This window comes from Artibeus jamaicensis, unplaced genomic scaffold (genome assembly GCF_021234435.1).
Source record: "Artibeus jamaicensis isolate MK-2021 breed Jamaican fruit bat unplaced genomic scaffold, CSHL_Jam_final scaffold_916, whole genome shotgun sequence".
NCBI classification, from domain to species: domain Eukaryota; kingdom Metazoa; phylum Chordata; class Mammalia; order Chiroptera; family Phyllostomidae; genus Artibeus; species Artibeus jamaicensis.
In genome coordinates, this window is record NW_026522059.1 from 31,760,864 (window position 1) to 31,783,986 (window position 23,123).

General features: G+C 39.1%; 1 protein-coding gene across 2 annotated transcripts in view; it reads right to left on the bottom strand.

The window, feature by feature from the left end:
• Positions 1 to 17,530, bottom strand: part of DPY19L4 (dpy-19 like 4) — a 71,832-nt gene extending 54,302 nt beyond the window's left edge. The window contains exons 1-3 of one of the 2 annotated variants that reach the window (XM_053661014.1): positions 17,422 to 17,530; positions 8,324 to 8,434; positions 1,331 to 1,455 (exon numbers count right to left, since the gene is read on the bottom strand). In XM_053661014.1, the coding sequence (XP_053516989.1) occupies positions 1,331 to 1,455; positions 8,324 to 8,434; positions 17,422 to 17,437 (252 nt within the window). In that variant the 5' untranslated portion in view covers positions 17,438 to 17,530. Of the gene's footprint in view, positions 1 to 1,330; positions 1,456 to 8,323; positions 8,435 to 17,382 lie in introns of both variants that reach the window. The other variant, XM_053661013.1, reaches the window with a different exon arrangement.
• Between the last annotated feature and the right edge of the window lie 5,593 nt (positions 17,531 to 23,123).

Genomic DNA, 23,123 nt, shown 5'->3' on the forward strand with positions numbered 1-23,123 from the left:
GTTGCCTACACACAGAACTGCTTGGAAATATTTCATTCTATACTGATCCCAGACACTCCCTGCCTCCTCACCTCCACTTACAAATCTGTGAGGGAGATTATGTTTTGAAAACTCCCAGATGATTTTATTGTACATTCAGTACTGAGAACTACTAATAGTTAATCTGTGTAACATTTTTAAGGAAATAGGATATGCTATAGTATTCAATAATAGTTTTTGTCCAATACAGGTAATTTTTCAGTTAAATGTTTTGGTTGTATTAGGTAAATCAATGGCTTAAGAACATTCGCTTGATTACTTGCTCAAAAACAAGAACAGTTAAAGTAAGAAAGCAAAACCCTTTAGTACCAAGTGATAAAGCCATGAACTTTGTGTAATACAGACATGTATGATTATGAAGGTAAGTTGGAAACAAACTTATCAGAGGCCAAATGAATTATGAATTATAGTGACTAAAGAGTCTGTGTGGAATATACGTAATTTAAAACCAAATATTAAACATACTAGCATGAAGCATCATCTTTTATGTAAATTTTTATTAACTTTAGAGAGAGGGAGGGAGACATCAATCTGTTGTTCCACTTATTCACGTATTCATTGGTTGAGTTTTGCGTGTGCCCTGATGAAACCCACAACCTTAGCGTATGGGGATGGCGCTCTGACCAACTGAGCTACTGCGTCAGGTCAAGGTAACATTTTAATATATACTATTATGCTTGTTAATCATCCCCACCTCACCCCCCGAAAGCACTCTAATCATGCAATCTAAAAATACAGGGTCCAGCAGAAGTACCACCCGAGTGAGGTTGGTAGGGTACGTGAATATCTCACATGAGAGGGACAGCAGTTTGAACATTTCACCTTAAATGTCATATGATGTGCTTGAGTGTGATATTATGTTACAGCATCACATGCTTATGATTTTGTAATCTTTTTATTACATAAAAATATTTTTATGTAATAAAAATGGGTGATATTTGTGCATATTTTGATGTTGAAATTTTCATTGTTTCTAAAAACTAAAAAGCTGACTAAACTCCCTATCATTTTGCTGTCACCAAAAGTCCCTGATAAATGAATTGCACAAAGGGAAGCTCTCACACAGTTGCTACTCTATGGCCTTAAAATATATCCCATTAAAACTCTCCAAGTTCATACTGTGAGTGTTCTCAAAGCAGTTTTTATATTGTTTTGTTTCTAATGGCTGTAAATGAGAAGCACTTGTCACACTTATCACACACATAGCATTTGGCTCCCTGGAAAGCACATTATTTAAATTAATATTCAATACTGAAACAACTTCCATATGCTCAGAAGGCTTTCTTCTTACCTGCCTGTTGGAAAACCAGAATTTCCGCTCATGGTATGCTGACAAATAGAGAGCATACATCATACCACTAGTAACTGCAGCAAGACAGCCAATGAAAATCTTTGCAAAGCGATGACATAATACATCTGAAAAAGCATATTAAAAGCAATCAGATGTAGATGATATTTATATTTACACTCTTCTATTAAAAAAGAAAAAGTAGTCAAAAGGTGGTATGTAGCCTTGATATGATATGGTGAAAATGGCCTTCTAACTCCGTGGTCTTCCCCGCGAACCATCGCCTGAGTCTAATCCCGGGGAAAACAGCAGACAAAGTCCAGCAGGGGCCTCCTGCCACACGCCTGCCCAGCACCCCTCAGAACTGCCAAGGTCCTCCCGCTGGGGGAGAGCCTGAGAGGTTGTCACAGCCAAGAGGAGCCTAAGGAGACAGGACAACCGAATGTTATGTGGTGTCCTGAATGAGACCCTGGAACAGGAAAAGGACATGAGGTTAAAGCTAAAGAACTCTGAATAAAATATGGACTTTAGTTTAAAATAATGCATCGATATTGGTTCATTAATATTGTAGCAAGTGTACCATACTAATATTAAATAAGAAGAAAAGCTCTGTGTGTGTATGGTGGGGGTGGTAACATGGGAACTCTGTACTGTCTGCTCATTTCGTCTATAAATTGAATGTATTTTTAAAATTAAAGCCTATTAATTTAAAAAAGGAATAACTGAAATGTACTTCCAAATATCTAAAAAAAGGGTTCATTCAGAATTACTACTGATATTTTTTTCCTTATTAAGGAATAATTTACATAGTACAAACTACAGCCATTTAAAAGGTACAATTCAGTGACTTGATGATTATGTATTTAAAACATCATATACGACTGTTGTGTATATATGACAAACTCTTGATGAAATGACAATAAATGATTTGGATTTTTTATACACAGGAGGATTTGGCCCTGCTATAGCCATTAAGTACAAACACAGGCCTAAGGATCCAAAGCCCAGTGTTCTGTTACTAAATCACTGAAAGTGTATAAAAGTCAACTTGTTGACTTATTAGTTTAGTAAAACTAAAATCTCAGCTATTTTTCAGGCATGATTTTATACATGTTAGCTTGTGCAGTATACTAGAGACATTAAAGACTAGTTAGGTATGACTAACTTATTATGAATTACATTCTAAATGCTTGAAAAACACTACCTCATACATACAATATTAGTATCGGTATGATAAAATTGTTTTTACTTACTGTTTCCAATACATCTGTAAAGTATCTGACCAGGCAGACAGTAAGAGCTCAGTAAAAAACAACAGAAAACTTATTTATGGTGAAAGTTTGGCAAAAGTTTTTCAAAATTTCTAAACATGGATCTTTTCCTGTTTTTTTTAATTAAGTCTCATACAATAGCAAAATGATCCTAATTATCAGGTGCTATCAGAAAAAATATATTCAACCAAACCTCATATAGACACTCCCTGACTTACAATGTTCCTACTTACAATTTGACTTTAAAATGGTGCAAAAGTAATACGCATTCAGTAGAAACCACACCGTAAATTTTGAAACTGACGTTGTCCAGTGCGAGACATGTGGCCTCATGCTCCCTCGTGATGCTGGGCAGCGGCAGGCGCCTGCTCTCGAGGGTAAACAACCGATGCTCTACAGTGTGGTATTAAATGCATTTTCCAGTTATGGTATTTTCAACTTACGATGGGTTTATGGGATATTGCCTCATGGTAAATTGAGGAGCATCTCTGTATAAATGCCCTACTTTAACAGTAAATATTTTGTTTCTGAAAGCTTTTTGAAAGAGTAAAAGATGGAGTCAGGTTATCAGTGTTCACCATATGTGTGTATATTTTAGAGAAAGAGCTCTGGGTCCTGCAAATTATGGCCTTAAAAATTATCATTTTAATTAGAAAGCTGAAAAGTAAACAATTTGACTTCTAATTAAGTTATGCTATTCATAAACCATCCTAAATGGTTAATTTCTGTGTACTTTAGTACCTTCATTTGTAAAATGCTGAAAAGAAAAAGAACACTACATAAATATCAATAGCAATAATAAAGGGCAAAGTTAAGTAATATTTAAAGCACAGGAAAAAGCTAAAGACATGTTAAAAAAAGATATGTAGGATTCAATTTTACAAAAAATAAAAGTACATCAAAAAATATAAGTAATTCTTGCCAAAATTTTAAGAGTAGTTATATCTATTGCAATTATTCATTCACTTTTAAAATTTTATTATTGTTCAATTACAGTTGCTCTCCCCTGCCCCACCCATCCCCCACTCCCCACCCTGCTGTTCATGTCCATGGTCCCTTTATACATGGCATTCATATACTTTTTATTACACTTTTCTCTTTTCCCGTATTTTCTATCCTAAATACATTTTTGTAGACACAGTTAAAATACTATTTCATAGTAGTTATGTCTGGATTGTTTAATATTCCTTCTTATCCTGTATTTTTCCAAATGTTTTAAATAACCACTCTATTAGTCAAGCTTTGCTGAGAGAAAAAAAAGTGACCCTAAACTATCAGTGGCTTACAGAACAAAGGTTTCTTTCTCACTCTCACTACTTGTGGGTTTCAGGTCAGCTGTAACTTTCCACCCAACTCCAAGACTTCAAATTTGTTGTGCATCTTCTACGTGAAACTTCTTCAGAGTTCCAAACTGGGATCAATCCTTATTTGGGACATGCTGTTCCCATAACAGGGGAAAAGAGGAGAACTGGCAGAATCATACGACACCTCTTACAGTTTCTGGGCAGAACTTCCCAGAAGTTCCCAGAACTTCCCACTGCCACTTACTTCCCTTCTCATTCTTTTGGCCCAGACAAATCTCACTGATAAGCCTGACAATGGGGTAGGAAAATATTCTCTGCTTCAGAGAGACACTCCAAATCACATGGCAACGGGAAGGAATGTATAAGCCATTTTTAGCGAAGGGAGCACATTTCTGGGAGCAATATCACCAGGCTCAGCCTCATTAATCACAGACATTCACTTCCCTCCCAAAGGCAAAAAACATTCACTCCTTCTCCAAAAAGATACTCCCGTAAGAGCCTGCTTCCTGCATGAAGAAAGTTAGGGACTTACACATCATTTTAAGACCTGAAGAGCTGTGTATTTTTTCATCTAGGCTGGCAGTGTTTTGACAGTATGTGTCTCTCAAAAGCTCAGCTGACAATTCTCCTAGGTGTTTACCTAACTTGCAGTGGTGTCCAACCCGAGGCCCGTGGGCCACATGCAGCCCAGGATAGGTGTGAACGCAGCCCAACACGAAATTGTAAATTTACTTAAAACCTTTTTTTTGCTCATCAGTTTTCACTAGTGTTTGTGTATTTAAGGTGCTGGCCCAAGACAACTCTTGTTCCAGTATGGCTCAGAGACACCAAAAGGTTGGACACCCCTGAATGAGGCATAAAAACAGATGCCCACGAAAAGACTGTATGTTCATAGCAGTGTTTTTCATAATAGGTAAATGCTGGAAACTACTCAAATGTTCAAGAAGAAGAGAAGGGATAGGCATTTATAGCATTATGAATGAATCTCAAAATCATTATACAGGTTAACATATTAAGCTAAGTGAAAGAAGCCAGACACATGTCATATGACTCCATTATATGAAATTGTAAACATGCAAAGTTAATCAATATTGAAAAATATCAGAAGACTGGTTGTCTTGGGGGTTATAGAGGAAACCTACTGGAATAAGATACAAAGGAACTTTCTGGGATAATAGAAATGTTCTGTATCTTTTTTCAGCTGTATCCAAGTGTCAAAGCTCATTTATTTAATTAAGCACCTAAGATTCTGTGCATTTTATTGTATGTCAATTATAGCTTAATTTTTTAAATTAAATTGCTCACTTTTACAAAGATAAGAACAATTCTGTTGGCTTTATTTATTTGATCCCAGTCAACTTCATATTCCAATAACTATACCACAATTTTTTCTACATATACCTCTCGCAAGGATTTAACTACACATATTTTGAGTTTATCAAGCTTCTGTGTGACCATACCTTTGTTACTTTTCCCTGAGTGCTTTATCCAACTTATTAGAAACTACCTTAGTCCATACAAACTCTTGAGCAAACCGTGAAAACCATGCCCTTGACTCAGTCATTGCACTAGTAGTTCATCTTACACAGCCTTTGCTACTCAAAATATTTCTCAATTTTATCTTTTTACTGGTTGAAAAAGACACGTGGTTCTAACTTCAACACTACAAGTCCCAAAAATTTTGGATTCTCTTATTTTCCTTTTCATTCCTGCTTGCACGTAGGTCAAGTCTGCTCTAAATTCCTCTTTCCTGTGATCAAATGCAGCTGATAACCAAGACTCTAATAACATTCTATCTTGCAATATTGTTACCTGATAATAAAAAGTTACTATTAAGATAACTACAGGGAAGTTTTACTTGCAGGAAAGTTTATGAAATGTTTTGTCACTGCCTAATATGGACTATTATTTTTCCAGCTTCCAAAGTCTTCTCCCTGCTAGCCCCTGAACTATATCTGTAGGTGACCTACTGCCTTTATCTTATTAGAGGAAATATATACAAATGGGCCTGTATGGGCAGGAAGGAATTTGAGGAAGCTCAACTCCTAACGATGGCACATTCCCCAACGCCATCTTCAGACGTGTGCAGTTCAGGGGGACGAGGGGAAAGGAAGAACCTCTAGAGAGTGGAGCCGCAGGGAACAATAAACTGAGAAGCTACAGCCAGGAAAACGACTGGGGCCTCATCAAGGAGCAGTCCCTACCTCACAGTAAGGAGGCCTCACGTTCAGCGCGCAGGATCTCAGAACTGCTGTGGACCGGTGGCAGATGTGCACGCCCCTCTTCCTCTCCCTGAATGAAAGGCTTTTGGTTTTCCAGTCTCTGTCCAACAACATGAAATGGGAAAGGGGCGTGGGCAGTAAAGAATGAGCACAGCAGGCCTGCCACTGCTTTGCTAAGAAAGGCCTGTCTGCCCAAGCTGGGTGGCTCAGTTGGTTGGAGCATTGCCCTCTGTACCAAGAGGCTGCAGGTTCAATCCCTGGCCAGGGCACATACCTAGGTTGCAGGTTTGATTCCTGGTCGGGGCATGTATAGGAGGCAACCAATCAGTGTTTCACTCTCTCTTGTCTCTCTAAAATCAATGAACATGTATTTGGGTGAGGATTAAAAAGAAAACAAAAAAATTTCTAATTAAAGAGATCCCCATAACTTAAAAAAAAAAAGAAAGAAAATAAAGTCCTGCTTGCAAGGTAGGCTATTGGTTGGCACCTGGCAACTTGGATTTGAGAAGGAGTCCCACCATTCTCCAACGGAGAAGAGTGGTTACTCTGCCTAGCCTGTTTGTACAAACAGTGTGGTCCATGCTACTGCTTTTCTCTGGGAGGCTGGAATTTTGGTATACAGGAGGCAGAAGGTAAATGACCAGCTGCCAATAAAATCCCTGAGCAGAGTCACTAATGATCTTCCCTGGAAGACAAAACTACCAACATGGAAGTTTGAAAATATGAAAGACTTAACCACGTCCTGTGTGTCTCCATTTGGAGAGGCGTCTTGGAAGCCTGTGCCTAGTTTCTTGCAGATTTCACCACATAAACCTTTACTCTTGCTGACTTCGTTCTGTATTTGTTTAGTGTAAGAAATCGCAGCTATGGTAATAATCATAGATATGAATGACTCTATTCTGAGACCTGTGAGTCCTTCAACTAATCTCGGAACACGGAGGTGGTCTTGGGGACCCATGACACAAAACAGACAATTTGTTATTTTAATAGGTCTCTGGATCAAAGTGAGTCATCGTGAATCCTGATATAGAGAAGGAGACCTTGGGCTTCAAGACTGATATTATGACTGGATAAGTGTCTTCCTTGGGGTAGGGAAGGTGACAAATATTCTTTGTCTGAGAGAGAGAAGAAAATATTTATGACCAAAAAGACAGAATATGGTAGACTGCTATTACTGCAAACTATCTGTCCTTTCCTATAAAAGGATCCCTCATCCCTGCCCACTACCTAGTGACTTGTGATGCTTCCCTGTAGTCAAAGTATACTTACTTCTCCATTCCATTTTCTGGAGTGATTATATTACTTGCTTGGGCCAATTAAATATGAATACAAGTGTCAGTGTGCCAATTCAACAGAAACTTCAGGAGGCACTGCATGGCCCTGGCCAGTTAGCTCAGTTGGTTGGGGCATTATCTTGATGTGCCAAGGTTACTGGTTCAATCCCCAGTCAAGGCACATACAGGAATCAACCAATGAGTGCATGGATGAGTGTGGAACAAGTTGTTTCTCTCTCTCTTTCTCTCCCCCACTTCCTCTCTCTATAACATCAATAATAACTTTTTTTTTAAGTTGAACAAAAAATGTGAAGACTCTCTAGTATACCTAAAATATGCCTTCATTAAAAGAAAAAACACTTGCCCTGGCTGGTGTGGCTCAGTGGATTGAGTGCTGGTCTGCAAACCAAAGGGTCTCTGGTTCGATTCTCAGTCAGGGCACCTGCCTGGGCTGGGGCCCAGGTCCCCAGTAGGGGGCACACGGGAGGCAACCACGCACTGACGTTTCTCTCCCTCTCTCCTTCCCTTCTCCTCTCTCCAAAAAGAAATATTTTTAAATAAATAAATGTTTTTAAAAAACACTTAATTAAAAAAGAGGCCCTGCATGACTCTGCCTGCCCTCTTGCTCTTTTCCTTGGCCATAAAAAACATACGTCCTGTACAGGGGCTGCTCCTTTGAGATACACAGAGCCCCATCAGCCTGCCTGCAGCCACACACGTGGTATTAATCAGAAATAAACGTCTGCTGTAAATGAGTGAGGTTTAGAGGCTGTTCTACAGTAAACCCTAATGAAAGGTGACTGGTATCGCCACATCTTAATTAGAAACCTGTTTATGCCTTTAAAATAATAATATAAAATATATTACCCAGCACAACCGTATTTTTGCAATACCATTAAAACTCCACCCAATCAGTCTGACTTACATTTTGGAGCTCTTTCAGGAATGGGAGTGTCATCAATTTTCTCTTCTTTGGCAGAGTCTTTATTTTCTGAAGACTTTGGCTTTTTTCTTTGGCGCAGTTCTGTAGCTGGTCCTTAAAATATTTGAAAAGTTATTGCAACATGTATCACATTATTGTCTGTATCCCAAATGATTTACTTTTATTATATTAAGGCAGAAGTCACACAAAGACCAAAAATAACTTTTTCCATAATTATTTGAGCACTTGCCACAAAACTATCTTTCCTACAAACCAAAAGGCAGAACCAAACATAGGTTCTGCCTCCAGCTTGTGTTTTCAGAGTCCTATCGATAAATTAATGAAGTCTTCTCCTGAAATGACACTAATTTCAAAATATCCCAAAATAAGTAAACTCTTTTCCATAACAATTGAAAAACAAACTGTTCTATAATAAGTTAGCTCATTATTCTAGTTACCTACAAGCTACATGCATAATTCATGGGTTAACAATTTTTTTAATTAAAATATAAGATATATTCATCATAAAACTGTATTTTTTTATTGTCGACACTGTTGCTGCCCCCCCATTTCTCCCCCTTTGGTCCCCTCCACCAGCTCCCACCCCCAGCCTTCATCACAGTGTTGTCTGTGTCCATGGGCTATGCACGTGTGCATGCATGTTCTCTAATGCCTTCCAGTCCCCCCCCCCCGCCATCCTCCGTTCTGAGGTCTGTCATGTATCCAGCCTCTGGTTTTATTTTATCAGTTTATTTTATCCCTTAGATTCCACATTATACTAGGGCAAGGGAAACAAAGGAAAAAATTAAAAATGGGACCACATCCAACTAAAAATCTATGCACAGCAAAAGAAACCATCAACAAAATGAAAATGGAACTCACTGTACAGGAGAACATATTAGCCAATAATACATCTAATACGGGGCTAATTACCAAAATACATAAAGAACTTATATGGGGTGGGGGAGTAGAGAGGTGGAGGAATCAAGCAAAAGAGAGTAAGAACTCATGGCCATGGACAACAATATAGAGATTGTGGGGGGTGGGGTTGGGTAGAGGGGGAATGGGGTACAGAGGGGGGGGCTAAATGGTAATGGAAGAAAATACACAGAAAAATGAACTATTAAAAAAAAGTTTATACAACTCAACACCAGGAATACAAATAGCCCAATTTAAAAATGGGCGAAGTGCCCTGGCCTGTGCAGCTCAGTCTTTTAGAGCATCATCCCGTACACCAAAAGGTCGAGGGTTGGATTCCTGGTCAGAGCACATGCCTGGGTTGTGATTGGATCCCCAGTCAGGGCATGTACAGAACAAAAACTCATCAATGTTTCTCTCTCACATCAATATTTTTAAATTCTGTCTCTCTCTCCCTTCCCCTCTCCCTAAAATCAATAAGCATGTCTTCAGGTGAGGATTTAAAAAAATAGGCAAAGGACCTGAATAGACACTTCTCCAAAGAAGGCATACAAATGGCCAATAGACATATAAAAAAATGAACAATGTCACTAATCATCAGAGAGATGCACATTAGAACTACAGTGAGGTATCATCTCATACCTGCCATAATGGCTACCATCAATAAATCAATAAACAACAAGTGCTGGTGAGGATGTGGAGAAAAGGGAACCCTAGTGCACTGCTGGTGGAAATCCAGACTGGTGCAGCCACTGTGGAAAACGGTAGTTTCCTCAAAAAAGCTAAAAATCAAACTGCTGTTTGACCCAGCAATCCCACTTCTGGGAATGTTTAAACACCTGAGAATCCTTAAACACCATTCAGAAAGAATACATACACCACTATGTTTATAACAGCATTATTTACAATAGCCAAGATCTGGAAATAGCCCAAGTGCCCATCAGTAGATGAGTAGATAAAAAAGATATGGCACATTTACACAATTGAATACTACACAGCTCTAAAAGGAACTCTTAGCCTTTGCAACGGCAAGGATGACATGGAGATTATGCTAAGCAAAATAAACCAATCCAAGGAAGACAAATACCATATGATCTCACTCATATACTTCACTTTTTAAATGATCCTTAAAGTTCTGCAGAATTTTGCATTGCTGTGGTGTCATTATCATTCAATAGCCTTATAGGTCTAAGTATGAGAAAGTAGGTGGAGCCCTGACCAGTATGGCTCAGTTGGTTGGGCATCATCACACAAAGTGAGAGGTCACCAGTTCACTTCCCAGTCAGGGCACATGGCCAGGATGGGGCTGTGGGTTCGGTCCCTGGATGGAGTGTGTATGAAAGGTAACTAACTGACCCATGTTTCTCTCCCTCTTCCTCCCTCCCTTCCCCTCTCTCTAAAAATAAAGTTAAAAAAAAAAAAAGAAAATAGGCTTAGCCCATAAATATTCCTTTATTTGGGAAATCTCAGAAAATTTCCCAATATTAGACTATCTACCCTTGATATATCCAATACAAAAAATGTAATGCAGAAACTACCAAGCCAGTAAACTAAATCCCAAACTAAACAGAAATTTACAACATTCAATGTAACTACTTTTCCTACTTAGAATTCTCTTATGGGGTAGAGTTTGCTACTATGCAGTTATAAAGTGTCCTGTCAAGTTTATAAGGTGGTACAAGAATTTATCTCCTTCTTAGAGAAATAAAGGAGGTTTGTTTTTTTTTTCTGTGATGACTTCAGGCTATGAAATATAGACCTAAAGAGGAGTCAAAAAAAAGGAAAAATGAATCAGCTACTGTTGCTAATTAAATGGATTGTTCTCTAACTTGAGTGTAGAAAATGAATAAAATAAATGCACTTTAAAATAGCATTGAAGTAAACTTATATTTGCCACAATATCTTTAAATGCTGCCATAGTGAAAAAAATACTGTGTATTTTGTGGATTAAGTTTGACAAGTCTAATTTTTAACTATTTCTGTATTATTGTTTATTGCGTAGTCACGTTAAATAACAAAGCTACTGAATACATTAGAAAATGACATTGCCCTGGCTGGTATAGCTCAGTGGATTGAGCGTGGGCTGTGAACCAAAGGGTCGCCAGTTCAATTCCCAGTCAGGGCACATGCCTGGGTTGCGGGCCAGGTTCCCAGTGGGAGCCACATGAAAGGCAACCACACATTGATGTTTCTCTCTCTCTTTCTCCCTCCCTTCCTCTCTTTCTAAAAATAAATAAAGAAAGAAGACAATACCTGCAAAGCACTTAGTACAATGTCTGGCACATAACAAATGCTCAATAAATGTTATTAAAAAAAAAAAAAAAAAGAAAATGACATTCATAGAAAAAGCCATACTGTGAATTTTGAGTTTTTTTGCATACAATTCTGAGTCAAAAATTAATACTATATTCCTTCTTCATGATGCCCCTTTAATTTTCACCTTGTTGGGGTTAAAACAAAAATTAGAAATAGTCAACAAGAATGAAGATTTATGTAAAGCCAAATAAAGTCTTCAGATGTAAGTTATTATTTTTAATTTTATTTAGCAAGCATACAAGAAAAAAAATAACCACAAGTTTACTTAGTAGTTACACACACATGTTAAACACATTAATAGTATCAGAGTTAAAAATTTTAATTGGGTAATTCCAGAAACCAAGTTAACAGATACACTGAGGTAGTTCACAAATGAATGTGACCAATGTGTTAGGTAGGTCTTTTTTATTAGACAGAGTCTAAAAGCACACATTTAACATAAAGATAAATTGAGAAGGGGGTATTCACGTAAAAAAGTGTTCTTTACAAAAAGTTATCATTTTCCTTTTCTTTGTTTATTCTTTAAAAAATAAGTCACATTACAGGGACTTTAATAAGGTGTTCTCTGTGCACATAAATGGGTGTTTATTTGTAAAAGTACAATTTATACAAAAAATTTTCAATTTCCAAAATAATTTATGAAACAAATCTTAACAGCCATCTTTCAAGAATCTATATTAATCATAATAAAGAGCATACAAATAAATACAGTATAAAGGACCTATAATGCTTTATTTTTCTATATTCTATTCTAAAATGCCATACATTTTAGGATATTATTTAGTAGGTTTTCCAAAGGCAAAAACATTACCATATGAAATGCATGCAGTGATATAAAAACATGCCAATTTCAATGACATTAAGTTGTAAAAACAAAAAGTACAACTTGGGAAATACAGCATTCATTTAGCCAATCTCTTCAACCTGGTCCCTAAAACTAATTCCCTTGCATGTCACAAAGTAACAAATATGATTAGATGCCACTTGCACCTTATTTTCTTCATATTGACCTCATAACTTAATAACTGATAAGCAAAGCCAAGACTCTGTAAGTGGATAACAAAGGCTCAGGCAGTGGACAAACTAGGTTATTAATTCTGATAGAAAAACTCTAGCACAGAATTCAAGTTTCCTCTCCTATTTTATATTTTCAGCATGGCAAAGAAAAAGTCAAACTAAATGAAAATGACAACACAGCCACAAAAATAACTTGCCAGAATTCTGGTCCAGTGATCTGCACATGAGACAGTAGGGCTACAAAGGGCCTTGCAAATGCCTATCCAGTTTACACATAGCAATTTCCAAGAGAAGTTGCTCTATGCAAGGTTGTCACTTCTTTCTTTGCTCTACCATTTCTTTCAGGAAGTATATACGCCCTGACCCTCTATGTCATCAAGGAAGACATTTTGGGGGGAAATAAGATTCCTAAACAGTATTTACTTAAGAGAAAAACTGGGACAATGAAGAGGATCCAAGTGAACATTAATAAGCAAAAAAGGGATTTACAGAACATAGATACAAGTAAAATTAGTCTAATTTTAATACAGTGAATACAAGAGAACATATGTATTTAAAAAAGTATTATCAAATAAATGTAAAACATTCAGAATGCCTGGCACACAGACATGCTTGCTATATATATCATTACTAGAATTATTATAATAGCTGAGAATTTAATTATTCATTATTCACTATTATATCCCTGTATCTACCATAGTAGGGACCCAAATATTTATGGAACTTTAAATAGTGTTGAATAAAACTATATTTTAAATAAACTGCAATCCATTATGTTTCATATAATATGTACTTAATTGCTTTGAAATAGCTGTAATTCTACAACCAAAAATCATTTTTCACTTTTTACCACATGAGTAAATTTCACAAAACAGTATGGTTTATTTTTAACTGAATCTACATCATATCTATTTAATTAGGTATAACTATAATATCCTAAAACAATTCTTATTTTATATGATATGTAATATTAAAGACTTTTAGTACCCTGTATTAATGTTTTTAGGCTTTAACTTAGAGATTTTCAACCTTTTTCATCTCATGGCACACATAAACTAATTACTAAAATTCTGCAATACCAAAAAATGTATTTTTTGCCAATCTTACAAAAAATTAAGTATAATTTTGACCCACGCACACTGGACAGCTAATGTGTTGGCACTGCCATTTTTTTAATTTGACCATCAAAGGGAAAAGAGGTCAGTGCTCCTGACTAAATAGTCAGGTATTGTATATTTTAAAAATTCTCATACCACATCGGTTGAAAATCACTGCTTTAACTTAAGCATGGAAATATTCACGGAAAAACACACATGAGGTTATCAACCTACCCCCACAGAATTGCAATTAGTCAGAAAAAGAAAAAAAATCAAGAAATGTTTTAGATTTCCGCCAAGATGGAGGCATAGGTGGAAGCACTTCGCCTTCTCGCACAACCAAGTTTAAAAACAACGAAGTTTTAGCAACAAAAACACAGCCAAACCACAGAAAACTGAATTATACGGAAGTCTGACAATAACGAACCCTTCAGCCAAACTGGTAAGAGGGGCAGAGCCAGCAGCAGAGAGGGGCAGGAAAGATCCACAGGACCGACCGGGGCACTTGACCCAGGTGCACCAGCAGCCATGGGTGGATCCCAGGTGTGGAGTAGGGGGCAGACCCACTGAGGGCTGACCATGGTCACACATTCACACGCAGATAAACCGGTGAAGGAGCTAGCAGTGAGACAGACCTTGCAGGCCCCAGTGGTGGGAAGCAGCAGAGGGGACTGCTATTGTCCCTCTCTGACCCGCCCCCACATACAGCGTCACAAACCAGCAACCTGGGTGGCCCCACCCTGGTGAACACCTAAGGCTCCGCTCCTCATACTTAAGGAGCACGAACGATCAAAAATGGCTCAAGAAGATCTCAAAGCCCCAAAGCCCATAACTCTAAGCGACGAAGAAATAACAAAACTTTCAGATGCACAGTTCAAGACACTGGTGATCAGGATGCTCAGAGAACTGGTTGATTTTAGTTACAAATTAGAGGAACATATGAAGGCTAAACTAATTGAAATGAAGGGAAAGGCACAGGAAACCAATAGTGATGGAAAGGAAACTGGGACTCAAACCAAAGGAGTGGACCAAAAAGAGGAAAAAAATGACCAAACAGAAAAGGATGAAGAAACAAGAATTCAAAAAACTGAGGAGAGGCTTAGGAACCTTCAGAACATCTTCAAACCTTCCAACATCCGGATTATAGGGGTACTAGAAGGGGAAAAGGAACAGCCACGAGTCGAAAACTTATTTGAACAAATAATAAAGGAGAATTTCCCCAATCTGGCAACTTCCAGGAAATCCAGGAAGCTCAGAGAGTCCCAAAGAAGTTGGACCCAAGAAGGAACACACCAAGGCACATCATCATTACATTAGCCAAGATTAAAATGAAAGAGAGAATCCTAGAAGCAGCAAGAGCTAAGGGGACAGTCACCTACAAAGGAGTTCCCATCAGACTGTCAGCTGATTTCTCAAAAGAGACCTTACAGGCAAGAAGAGGCTGGAAAGAAGTATTCCAAGTCATGAAATCCAAAGACCTACAACCAAGATTGCTCTATCCAGCAAAACTTTTATTTAGAATGGAAGGACAGATAAAGTGCTTCTCAGATAAGATCAAATTCAAGGAGTTCATCATCACCAAGCCCTTATTATATGAAATGTTAAAGGGACTTACCTAAGAAAAAGAAGATAAAAAAGATGAACAGTGAAAGGACAGCAAACTCACAGTTAGTAACAACCACACCTAAAACAAAAGCAAACTAAGAGGACAGCTAGATCAGGAGCAGAACCATAGAAATGAAGATCACGTGGAGGGTTAGCAATAGGGGAGTGGGAGACGGAGAAGGTACAGAAAATAAGTAGCATAGATTGTAGGTAGAAAAAAGATAGGGGGGAGGGCAAGAATAGTATGGGAAATATAGAATCTAAAGAACTTGAGACAGGTGGTCATAAACTAAAAGGGGGGATGGAGAGGGGCAGGGTGGAGGGGAATGAAGGGGGAAAATAGAACAACTGTAATGGCATAATGAATAAAATATATTTTAAAAAGACAGACATAAAAAACTGCACAAATTGCATAATTAGGACAGAAATAGGGCTAAAGTAAAATGACACTCAGCATTTAAGAATACTTGAACTTTTGTCTTAAATACTATTGAAGATTTTTAATTTTTTTAAATTTTATTTTCCTCACTTCAACTTTTTCAAGGAATACTAATAACATGTATGGTAATAACAAAAAGACAGTAATACTTTATATTTGTTATTTTAAACTCTGCTTAAAATCTTATGCTGCTATCAGAATAAAGTTTAAACTTCTCACAAAAAAAAGAAATGTTTTAAATAATATGCTGCAACCAAAGTTAAAACCAAGGCAACAAATGGAATTACATTCTTCCTTACCAACCACATACAGTATTTTTTTAAATAATATTTTATTTATTTATCTTTAGAGGGGAAGGGAAGGAGAGAGGGAGAGAATTATCAATGTGTGGTTGCCTCTCCTGTGTCCCCTGGTGGGAACTGGCCTGTAACCCAGGCCTCTGCACTGACTGGGAATCCAACCATGATCCTTTGGTTCGCAGGCCCAGGCTCAATCCACTGAGCTACACCAGACAGGACCGGTTTTGTTTTTGAAGCTGCTTTTACCTAGAGGGTCTTCAATTTAGATCAGTTTTAACACTGAAAACTCAAGGGAGAGAAGGCAAATGTGAAGCCAATGTGAGCATAGGGACCAGACAGTTGTCGCAGAGCAGAGAACACTGCTCACAATCAACTCTTCAAAATTTGCTTTCCACTAAATATTTCTGGCTATGAAACAAAAGAAACTTAATTTCCGAGTATCACATGAATGTAAAAGAAAGACCAGGAATCTGATTATGTCACTCCCTTCTTGCACTCTTGGTTCAATAAGGCTTAAATCTAAATACAGCATATTCAAAACTACACTCAATAGGGTAGTCATATTTTCCACCAAAATGAAAACTGTTCAGTCAAGTGACACCATCATATACACCTGTTCCTGAAACTAGTACAAGTATCATGAAGTTATTATGCCATGCATGCTTCCTATAATAGCTACCACTAACTTCCTTCCAATGCCCCGTTTTTCTCTCATATCTATCATTTTGTATGAGTAAATACTGCTGAAAAGGATTAATTTCTTTGCCCTGCGGGGGCATGGAAAAGCTTTCTTCACCTCAGCTACTTTCACAATCAAGCACTCCTTCCTGGTCTCCTAATTCCCAACTACTTAGCCCTTCTACTTTTGCCATCTCCTCCTACCCTGTAAGCGAACTTGGCCTTCTTCAGTTTCTGCTAGTTCACCTCCTCCCAATTCACCCTCCCACGTTTATCCCAGATCGCTGCCTCTTTTTGCACCCTCCGCGTCGGGGTCCGCTCACCCGGTGATTTTGTCTGTATCCACAGCCCTCTAAAGAGCGCACTCGGAATGAAGCGCATCTGGTTAGACAATATCACTTTCAAGCAGGCACTCAGTGCTTAAACCTCCACCGTCTAAAACTTTGTCCCCCCCACCCGGTGCATTCGCTGCTCACAGCCTCCGCTCTCAACCACTCCAACAGCTTTTGCTTTTTCTACCCGATTCCCAACTTTCTTGCCACCTCCGCCAACAAAATTTGGGGTCATCCACTCCACTTCCTCTGAATTTCTCCAAACACCTCCCTTCTCCACCCCGCTCTCTCCCGCCAGCCCCGTGCAGCCCCCCGCACCCCAGAGGGTCCCCCTTGCGCCCCTGGCCCTCTTTCCCGCGACCTGGGGGGACAGTTGCAGCGCAGGACCCCGGCCTGTCACCTTCTTCCTCCGCCATTGTTTCTGCGGAGCCCAGGGCTTTGGCGCGGCTGGGAATCACCCGCCCTCCGCGTCGTCGAATCCCTCGGTCACCCAAAGGCCCACTCCCCGCCACCGCCGCGCCCCCACTTCCTGACCCGCCCCCCTCCAGTGTCGCCGCCAACGGCGTCCTCCCGGGCGGCCCGGGAACCAGAGTGCCGGGAATGGAGAGCGGCGGGCGCGTTAGACTGATGCGCAAGGGCCTGCGCCAGCAGGAAAGTGACTGAACGCTCGGGCACCGCCCTCGGCCGGCGTTCCCCGCCCGCTCCGGAGACGGAGGAGGCCGGTGGCCCTGCGGCAGCCCCTCCCCCTGACGTCCACACCAAGAAGACGGGAGTTCAAACGTGCTGTGACTCTTGGGATTGGACGCGGGGAGGTAGAGAATATTGTCCAGCTCACCTTCCGGATCCAGCTTTCGTCTCCGCCTCGTTTTAAAGAAAGGGAACAGGTCCTGTAGGGTGTAGGTCGTAAACGTGGTCAGAACTAAAACTGGAACCGCGGACTTCTGCCTTGTGAGCGCGGCAGAACACTCATTATGGGTTGGAACTTAGGTTTAGTAGGCCGCTTGACCACAAGAACGAAGTTTGTACTTGGACCTTAGTGTTTTTAACCATCCAAACTTGTTAACCAAGTACATTTGCATTTCGTGATATTTTTTAAAACAATACTATCGTTTATGCAGGGGGGAGGGTGCTTTTAGATATTCCACAGCAATGGAACATACTTCGAACTTGTTAAACTGTTTATGTCTTCACTTTTATTTTTTTATGATCTTCTCAAACAAATACCAGGACCTTTCCCCTAGCAGTACTTCGAAATAAATTTAGGGATTGACAAAATGCCCATTTTAGAGCAAGAGGAAAAAAAGCATAAGAAGTCACTGATGTCAAGGGATAATTCTGGATGGACCATTCTTAGCAGGCAGCAAAATTCTCCTAATAGCACCTCTGTCAAGTTAGGATATTTGGGGAGCAAGCTATCAGTTTTCAGTACTGTGCAAAAACAGTTCCAGGAACTCTTCTTTTTATGCCTCTGGTTGCCTGCGAATATGTTGTCTTGCTGTCAAGCAACATTTAACACGAGTTAGGGACACCGTGAAGTAATAGTGTCAGCGATAAAAGAAAGGGAGAAAGAGAAGAAACACCGTGGCAGTGTTTTGAGAAAATACCCCAGTTCAAAGCAGAGCAAAGAATGTATGGACGTTGAAAACTCCAAGACATGGCAGGGCCCATGTGGAAGATACCAGAGTGTCCTGCTTATCAGATAAGCTACTGCAAGAGCTCCACCTCCTGGGAGGGCAACACAGTGGCCACTGAGGACCACTATCTTCCAACTCAAGGGTCTTAAGGTGATGTCCATTCCGCCTATAGTTCCTTCATAATCACCTCAAGGTGTCTGATGGACTTAATTATAAATTTGCCTTTTCTATACAGTAATGGCTGAAGAGAAGAAATAGCTTCTCATGAAAATACGAAAAAGACAATTATTCAGTCTCAGATAGAAATCAATGGAATCGTGATTGTATTCCCTAGTAGATACATTCTTGCTTTGACCCCAAAACCTCCACATAAGGATAAGAGACTGGATCATTCTATCCCCAGACCAGTATAATTTTGATATGAGAGATATAGGCCATTTTTAAACTTAAAATATATACTTCATTCAAAAATACAGAATCCTAACTGTTCATGGCGTTGCCTTGCATTAAGCATTATAGCTGACATTTCAGTAGGCCATTCCATAATTCCAAAAGACCAACTGCTTCCATATGGTAATGCATATAGCTGGTGGACACGTGGTCAGGAGATACCTTCTGATTATAATGTGGCTACCACTGCAAACCATGGGTTTCTAGTTTCCAGTCCAAGTTCTGCAGGGTCATTTTATTACCCTTTGCCACATCTTGACCAATCCTAAACACCTCATATTTTCTCAAATGGTCTTTTATTTAAAAGAACAATATGCTTTCTGCTCTCTTTAGAAGTTTGAGGAGCCCTTCTGGATTCAGTGAATATTTTTAGGAAGTGTTATGAGATGTTCTTTAAGAAGTTAAGTCTTTAGAAAATGTAAGGAGGTGGTTGTGGTAAACTGGGTAAGAGATGAAGCTTGGCATAAGGCAGTAGAAATAAAAATGTTCAAGGAGAGTGCACTCAAAAAACGCTGGAGGTAAAAATCTACAAGTCCTGATGACAACTGGATGTAATAGATGAGTTGAAGATGATTCTTGAGGTTTCTATCTTAAAATTAATCATGTGCTTTCTCTCTGTCACAATGCATTGCCAAGGTACAAGAAGAATAGAAAGCTCCAGAGAACTTAACTACTTGAAACCAAAAAAATACAGGCAAAGGTTGTTTCAAATATATTCTGCTGTCGAAGGCTTCATCTCATCAGTAATGAGATGATTAATGTAAAATCCTTGTATAGTTCAGCTTTGCTTCTATTAAGGAATTTTGCTTCATCTTTATTATGTAATAAAACCTTAATTATTCATTGGTTAACAACACCTTTATATTATTTTTCAGTCTCCTGTGTGAAGTCTGAACCAAATGTGATTTGTCTTTGAAAAGTCATAACACCCTTACTGCCATTATATTCTGGCTTGTATTTTGGTCATGTTTTATCTTCATTCTTTCAACTCTTTGAAAACACACTGTAGGCAAGTATTTTGAGAACTGGCTTAAGTTGTTAATAATAGTAAACATTAGCTGTGGGTGCTGCTTAGAAGACAAACACGATACATTGTATACCTTCCGCTATCCATGAGAACTACCATTTGATTTGAAGCTATTTTGTCTTGGTTTGTCACTAGTTCTAATTATGACTATGGGTTAATGGGGTTTTTCCCCTATACCTTTTCTGCAAAAAGGCAGATGAAGGGTACATTGTCGATTGCTCCCACCAAGCAGGCCTCACTTGTTCCTCATTATTTGAAGCTGTGCTTCAGTGCCTCCTGAATACATTTGCCCTATTACCACACATCATAAGAGTCTGCTGTCTTCCTTTTCCACTGACTGGAAGGGCTACAATTATACAAACCAAGTCAGCCTTGGACTACATAATCTTCCCAAGTGGGTTACATTAAGCAATGTGCATTCTATTTAAATTTTTTCAATTGGGCATATTAGACATCTTAGGACATTTTTTTGTCAACCATCGGTGGCATTTTATTTAGAAGTTTCTATGTATTACATAAGTGTTAACTTCCCTTCTCTCATCATCCCCCTAAAAAAGTCAAAATGATTTTTAAAAAAACTTAACATATAAAATCTCTTAGTTTCTCTAAAGTCTTATGTTTTAAAAAAAGCTTAAGTGGTACTTCTTTATGAGAATACTGCTTTTTAAGGCGAATTCATATTCTGTTCTTATACTCACTAGATTTCTACTTGCTGGGGGGAAATGGTCAGTGCTTCTGCTTGCTTATAGTAAATTCATTTGATTATCACACAGTATCATTCCCCATTTGACACCTTCTTAGAAGGTTGACTGTTGGATGCATTTTTCATTTGCCAAAAACCCAATGAGGCTTTGCGTGAGACATTTCAGTGTCAGAAACAGCGGTGTTGGATGTTCTAGTTGGGAAGGAAAAATATGTGGAGAGATGCAGACATTCCCAGGATGAACAAAGGTAGGAAACTGAAATAGGGTGTGCAAAGGCTGATAGATACTACTTGATTTTGAATTTTGCAGTAGTCAGCCACCAAACACTGCAATGTACTGAATATAAATCTCTGTAGAAAGAAGTTTGGTTGGGCACAGCAAAATGACAGAGTTGGCTTCATTTTGTTCCAAGTGTATCAGACACACAAGAAGGAGCAGTATGGGTTGTCTGCAGTGAGCAGTAACCTGTGTATGACCATGCATGGGCATTTCTGCAAATGTTCTGTCCACTTAGGCTCCTGGAGAAAAGAAGCATCCTATTAAAACACACCTCCATCTCTAAATCACCTCCTCGGCTCCACGATTTGCCAGGCCAAAATGAAGTTTAGAGTTATGTGTCGTTCTGGGTCATCTGGAAGCTGGTTTGCTGGGACATTCCAGGAGAACTCATGTGCCCAAGGGAACAGCAACACTACCCAGAAGGGTATTGCCTCTATGATCTTCACATCATCCACAGGGCGGGCCTGGGAGTTTGTTCCCACAATTCCTACTCGATACACCATTCCTATACCCTGACACACATGGCCAAAATGGTGTGTTTGCCATCAAGCCACTGGGTGGGAGCTAGGGTCACAAAGAACCGGCTCCCATTGGTGTCTGCCCCCCCGCATTGGCCATTGTGAGAGTTCCAGCCTCTGTGGAGTTCATCTTCAAACTGCTTGCAAAAGGTAGATGTACCACTTTAACCAGTCCCTGTTGCATCACCTGCCTGGATCATGAAGTCTTTGATAGTTCTGTGGGATTTGGTACCATTGTAGTAACCTCCATGAGCTAACTCAACAAAGTTCTTACAGGTCTTTAGAGCATGCCTCCAGTACAGCCCCAACACAATGTCCCCCATGCTGGTCTGTAGTATACACTGGGCAGGGGGCGGAAGTGTGGGGGTTGGGGAGTAAGGTAGGTGAGGGGTGAGGTAGGGGTAGGGGATGGCCACTGCCATAGGAGAGCCGGTGGAATCTTTCTCCAGTCAGGACATTTTCTTAAGAAGAGTTTTTCTAGAGTTAAAACTCTTCTAGGAAAAGATTTTTAACCAAGTTTCTCATATGAAATAATACTCATAAATAAAGCAAAGCATTATTAGTACTAAGTGACCTATAGCTGAGATTTTCCAAAAGATTCTATTTTAGTAGACACTGTACTGACTTGGTACCAAGTCCTTCCTCTCTTCTTTCAGAGAGCAAGCCCTCCAAATATTTATGAAAGTGAGTTGAGTTGAATTGAATTATTTCAGAGTTGCCAGATAAAACATAAGACACTTTGCTATAAAATGTCCCATGAAACATTTCAGTCATATTTATACTAAAAATTATTTGTTATTTATCTAAAATTCCCATTTGGCGGGGTGGGATGGGAGAAATAGATAAAAAAATGTACTTGAAAAGTAACTAAATAAAATTTATTATTAAAAATAAAAATAAAAAAAATAAAGACTCAAAAATAAATAAATAAAATTCCCATTTAATTGAGTATCCTATTTTCGTTTTGGTTTATTTATTTTTGTTAATTCTGCCAACCCTATTTATGGATTGATATTGCTCCAGTGGAAGCCACTTAGCATAGATTACACTCAGGCCTTAGTTAGCAGGTGGACCCTTGGTACCATCATGAAGCAGACAGTGCAGATGACTTACCAGGCATATTGATACCTGCTGCTGGTGGGGGGGACTGATTACACTTCCAAATTTAAGGATATATATATATATATATAATGTATTTATTTATTTTTAGACAGAGGGGAAGGGGGGAGAGAGAGAGAGAAACATCAATGTGTGATCAATGTGTGGTTGCAGGCCTGCAACCCAGGCATGTGCCCTGACTGGGAATCAATCCAGTGACCCTTTGGTTTGCAGGCCAGTGCTCAATCCACTGAGCTACACTAGCCAGGGCTGAAACTTAAGGTATCTTAAAACCAAAAGAGCATAATGATTTGGAGGAAAAATGTTTCCCACCAAAATTATGCCTTATCAACATAACAATTTCTGTGTGACCAATTTTTTTTTTAAGATCA